Source organism: Palaemon carinicauda, chromosome 4 (assembly GCF_036898095.1).
Source record: "Palaemon carinicauda isolate YSFRI2023 chromosome 4, ASM3689809v2, whole genome shotgun sequence".
Classification (NCBI taxonomy): Eukaryota; Metazoa; Arthropoda; class Malacostraca; order Decapoda; family Palaemonidae; genus Palaemon; species Palaemon carinicauda.
Window position 1 is genome coordinate 32,308,414 of NC_090728.1, and position 6,000 is coordinate 32,314,413.

The following is a 6,000-nucleotide window of genomic DNA, read 5'->3' on the forward strand; positions in this document are numbered from 1 at the left end:
GCCTGCAACCTTACCATCGTTGTGAGCTAAGGTTGGGGGGTTTGGGGGAGCCTATAGGTATATCTGCTGAGTCATCAGCAGCCACTGCCTGGCCCTCCCTGGTCCTAGCTGGAATGGAGAGGAGGCTTGGTCGTTGACCATATAATATATGGTCAGTCTCTAGGGCATTGTCCTAACTGCTAGTGCAATGTTACTGTCCCTTGCCTCTGCCATTCTTGAGCGACCTTTAAACCTTTAAACCTGGTCTGTTCGCCGAGATCAGAGACACACTACTCTTCCAGGCTCTTCTCAGCCGCAGAAGCCTCGGCAATTACCCTTCTGGCTTGACACGTGGTCTGGTACAGTCAGCTACCTCGCAAGCCACGAGGACTTGTCAAACCAAGACTCCAGGCAGTCCCTACAGGAAGTCCTAACTGCTTGGGCCAAGACAATGGACTTCTTAACCGCTACAACAGCGACCATGTGGAGCAATTGGGTTCTCAAAAGGAAGGAATCAGTAGTTCCCAGATTTCCTTTTGTACCTCAGTGAGGAAAAGCTCCTCTCAGTCTCGGCGATTAAGGGCTATCGCTCAGCCTTGAGCCTCATCTGTAGACTGAGAAGGGGGTTGACCTCTCCGCCTCAGAAGACATCACCTTGATTGATTCGGGGTTTTGAGTGATCTTGCCCCCCCCGTTGAGATTAGACCATCACCGTGAGACATGTCTTACGTTCCCTGAAAGGTCTGCCCTAGAGCCCTTAAGGACCTCAGGCTACTTTCTGAACCTTAAGACCGTCTTTCCTCGTACCTCTGTCCTTGGGTAAAAGGGTCAGTGAGCTACTTGGTCTGTCTTACGTTGTCACCCATTTTAAGGGAGGGGGGTTGTCTCGCAACTTCGTACCGGGCTTGGTGGCTTGACTCATAATCCTTCATCTACCGATGAGAGATTTCAAGAATTTCTGTTTTCCAGCCTCAATAAGGTAACATAGGATACAGACCAGTCGTTACTATGCCGAGTCAGGGCACTAAAGAAATATCTGAAGCGCACCAGACCTTTCAGACCACATCTCCGTCATCTCTTCCTTAGTACCAACAAGGTAAAGGAGAGAACCTCTCGCAACACCATCCCTTTCTGGCTCAAGAAAGTTATTGCGAGGTCTTTTCACGGAGACCCACAGGTAGCACAACCCAGAGTCCATCAAGTTAGGGGAGTGGCTGCCTCACTGGCCTTTAAGAGAAATCTCTCAGTCTCTCAAGTCTTAAGTGCTGGGGTCTGGAAACGCCAATCTACATTCACCGCTCACTATTTGAGCGACGTGACACATAGGTCTCTAGACACCCTTTCTATAGGGCCTATTGTGACAGGTCAACAGGTGCTGTAACTACCTTACGCCCTTTCAGGGGACAGTAACCATTGGCTGAGGATACTGGGTTACACTAGGTTTTAAGAAGGACATCCATCTATTCTTTGTCTCCTTCTCCCTCCCATCTGGGGATCCTAGTCTGTATCCAGTTTCAGCTGGACTCGCCAATGGAAATAAGATATGATACTCATCTGATTCCTCTCACAGGGTATAAGTTATACTCGTGGTCACAAGGTTTCCCCTTTGCAAGGTCAGGGGAATCCCAAGTTTGAAGGGGTCTGAGTCGAATGTTCCTGACCCACTTCATCCTGAAACATTTGTTTCCTCGAAGCTACAAACCTTCAGTCATGCTGAGATTATGGGGATCTACAAGGAAAGAAGATTGACAAAAGATTGTTGCTTCTAAAGAGTCTAGTCTGAGGACTATCTTCCTTAGGAATAGGGAACTCCTTAGCCACCCTGGCCTCAAGACTTGAGTCTCCTATAGTAAAGAATGAGGGTTTGTATCAAGTGTAGGAACAAATGACAAACTTATAACAGAGTTTGTATTTTTCCCAACATAAAAACCCGAATTCTTTACACAAAACTTCCCTCCATCACCGCCCCCTAGGATAGTCCTAGCTAAAATCTGATTGAAGGTAAACAGCAGCTACCGACCGGCGGTCCCCCCCCCCCCCCACCACTAACAGGTGGGCAATTACCTGCCTGGTCGTTAACGACCTTATTAAGGTTTTTCTGCCGTATTTTCCAGCTCGCGCTAGAATATCTCCTATAGTAAAGAATTTGGGTTTGTATGTTAGGAAAAATACAAACTCTGTTATAAGTTTGTCATTTTTCATTTATTTCAGATGGGAATTGCTTCCAAAAATTACATCAACATTGCTTAGTGGTACTTCAGTAATAATTGATCGATATGCATTTTCTGGAGTTGCATTTTCTGCAGCAAAAGAGGTAAAGTAAATCATGAATGTGGTATTGACTAAACTCAAGAAAGGTGTGAAATTTATTACCAAGTGACATGCAATAGAATTATTATCATAATAGTTATAGAATTATTTGCATAATAGTCAAACTTTTTTTTTTTCATTATATATATAATAGAGTGATGGTAAGACTCTCTCTCTCTCTCTCTCTCTCTCTCTCTCTCTCTCTCTCTCTCTCTCTCTCTCTCTCTCTCTCTCTCTCTCTCTCTCTCTCCTTTCAGTTGTGAACTTCTTTATTACCATTGAAGTCTTGTACAGTAATGTATATGCAGTTCTCTATGAAACAGTTGTACTGTACAGTACTGTATTATGCTTTTATTGCATAGGCTTCGTAATCGATTTTTCAGTGTACTGTAGTATATGATTTTTTTTTCCAGCAAAGCCAAAAATTAGAAGTACAGTACTTAATTGCAATTAATTGTACTTTTTTCTCAAGCTAAACTTGCATAATTTATTTTTAAACAATAATAGTAAAATGTATTCATCAACAAAATTTAAATCCAAATCATGTTTTTATACATTGTTTAGAATAATTTACTTGAAAGTACTCTACTGGGGAATTATAAACCCAAAATTGCTAGTGAGGGAGGCAAACCGATATGTTTGCATAGAATATGTGGATGATTGTTGTAATACTTACACTTAAGCAACCAGCCCTCAGTATAGAAATAATTATGATAAAGTATTTTTCTTAGGATTCAAACTCACGGCTTGTGGGTGTTCATCCTTAATATTCCACAGTATATTTGTCATTCAGTTTACGTTATACGTGTGATGGGTAACAGTTTTGTATAAAAAATTTTATATAATGAATTATGTAAAAATTTTGTGAGGTCAGGTGAACAAGTACAGTACTGTACTGTAATTTGGGATTAATGTTGAATTAGGAGTTGTTCATAGTTTAAACTTTGTTTTGATGTCTAATTTTATATATTGTACTATATATGTTTGTGATAGAAATAAATCTGTATTCTGTATTGCATATGGGTTTTTTTATTTAAAGGTAAGTTCAAACATGAATATGTAGACAAGCAGAAAGTTCCATGCTATATACAGTATACTTTACTGTATTACTAAGCAGTTTGGTATACAATTTACACTGAATACACAAACATAACTTTTATTGAACTTTATTTGTTATTTTTCAAGGGTATGAGTTTGGAGTGGTGTAAGCAAAGTGATATAGGTCTTCCGAAGCCAGATAGAGTACTCTTCTTGGACCTGAGTATGGAAGAAGCTCAGAGACGTGGCCAATATGGGGAAGAGCGGTATGAAAAAGCCGAATTTCAGAAAAGAGTTAATGAGAATTATCGTTTATTGCGAGATGAATCTTGGAAAGTGAGTATTTACTTTTGATGTCTGATTAATCTATTTAATGAATTTTAAGGAATAAAATGTATATTGATATTGTATAAGATAAACTTAGTGCTAATAATCCTTGCCAACCTCCGCCCGTGAGAATTATAGTACAATTAACCTTTTATTCTTCAGAGCTTGTATGGCATCAAAACAACAATTATGCCTTTGCATGAAAAACTGAATATATTGTTACATTATCCAAAACATAACAGTGCATGTCCTTAAAGTTTAAGCATTTTTTCCCTGCTTTCACAAGGATATGATAATATTGATAAGAGAGTAGTAAATTTGTCTTGCTTATTTTTTATAGTATTATCATTATTATTAGTAGTAGTAAAAGTTTATAGTTTCACCCATTTAAAAACACTCATACTACTATTTTTTTTCAGGTAATTGATGCAAATAAAACTGTTGAAGCCCTGCAGAAAGAGTTGGTAGCTGAAGTTTTGAATGTCATTGGCAGCATAGATGGAGTAAAGATAGGAAAACTTTGGGTATAGTATAGTACAGTACACAACTGAAAAGACATGACTCATATGAAGTCCTGAGGGTTCCTTTTAGCATGCTTTTGGCCACCAGCTGTACTGCTATGTAATTTTTTTTACCTAGAAATTCATCTTCTTTAACTGTCTTACTTTACAAATCTTGTGATCAGCCATATAAGAGTCTAAATGTGTTCTAGTAATATTATTAAGGTATTTTATGATAATGGCAAGAAGTGTGTACATTATATATTATTATTTGACATACCATTCACCAAAGTATTATTATTTTTGTTGTAGACATAACCTTTTGTTTTATTTTAATTAGCTATTTTTATATTTTTAGCAATTCATATTTACACCTTTACTAATAGGCCAAGGTAGTTTTGTGATGTTTTTTCTATAGATATACAGTACCTAGCAATACTACTGTAGAAGTCATTTTAGCAAAGGTGTGCAAATAGTTATTTTAACAATCATTAAGAGAAGGTATACATTTATTTCATGTAGCAATTGTATCAGAATTGGGCAGCCTAGTCTTAGTCTGTAATCACTGTAATATCATAGTGTTTACTGCTTCATGTTGTTGTAACAGGATAAAACCTTATAAGCCCCGACATTATCATGATTTGGTCATCAATTTCAGACATTTCTATTTGGGAGAGGCAAGTTGTTTCTTAGCTCTTCATTTAGAAAGCTATGAAAGGGAGGCTTGTAATACTAGGATGAGTACTTCAGAGGTTTTGTTAAGTAAATTATAAATGTTCAAAATAACTGTCCATTTGCCTACACTCTTATTTTGTGCAATTTAACTGAATTTAGAATAATTTATTTTTTATATAAAAAATCTGTTTGAATCTCAAAATTTACTCACTAAGAATGGCAGTAAAGTCATTATTGCACAGAATTGTCCTTTACCTAGTGCAAGAGAAATAAGGGAACATGTAACCATAAGTTATGCATTACAGTATATTATACATATATATATATATATATGTTTTTCCTTGCTTACACTATTGTTTGTTTAATGGGTGTTTTGCAATTTGTATCATATCTCCTGCATGTCTCAAATATGTAGAATATCGTTAAAAACCAATTTATAGTTCAACCGATTGTAGCTTGGTGAAAGTTTTGGGAATCTTCCGTTATCACTTCCTCATCCCTTTATTCTTAGTGTATAAAAGTCACTGCATTCAATTCCATATTTCCTGACCTTATCACAATACTCTAAGGACCAAGTATGCATCACTTCATTATAGAAGTAGAGTTTCATACTCAGGTTTTTTGTCAAAGCTGAGAAAGATTTTAGCTGTTTATTATTTCAATTTTGTCAGAAGGTTTTGTTTAAAATTGTCATATGGATAAGGCTTTTTTTTGATACTGAACTATTGGGGGGTCCACTCTTCATTTTCTCCTTTTAAGTCATAACATGGTCTTTGTGCAGAATAACCTTTATCTTTGAAAGTGTTATAGATTTTATTTGTAAATTAAATGCAGTTACTGTATTTAGCTGTATTTTCTTGGAGGAAGTGGACCATTTATATGTAATGAGAAGTCATTACCATGTGTTGTTTTACATTAATATACATTAGCTATTATGTTTACCATGTGGTCTTTTCGATAATTGATAAAATTGTGCAATTACTTGGTAAAAGATACTGCATTTAATAAATTTTCTAGAATTTGTTTTAAAAAGTTATTTGTTTCCTCAAATTAAAGGTGATTCAGGTACAGAGAAGATGTACTTATACTGCCATGTACAATATTTGTAATAAATTATCAAATAACAGCATTATTTTACAAGTGCAAAGGACTACAAGTCCTATGCTAATTG

The 6,000-nt window shown here is 36.6% G+C and overlaps 1 protein-coding gene across 1 annotated transcript in view; it reads left to right on the forward strand.

Moving 5' to 3' along the window:
• The window catches only part of LOC137639864 (thymidylate kinase-like), a 37,190-nt gene extending 32,982 nt beyond the window's left edge, over positions 1 to 4,208 (forward strand). Inside the window, exons 4-6 of the mRNA XM_068372126.1 lie at positions 2,191 to 2,293; positions 3,475 to 3,663; positions 4,074 to 4,208. Of these exons, the coding sequence (XP_068228227.1) occupies positions 2,191 to 2,293; positions 3,475 to 3,663; positions 4,074 to 4,184 (403 nt within the window). The 3' untranslated portion in view covers positions 4,185 to 4,208. The remainder of the gene's footprint in view (positions 1 to 2,190; positions 2,294 to 3,474; positions 3,664 to 4,073) is intronic.
• Positions 4,209 to 6,000: the final 1,792 nt, after the last annotated feature.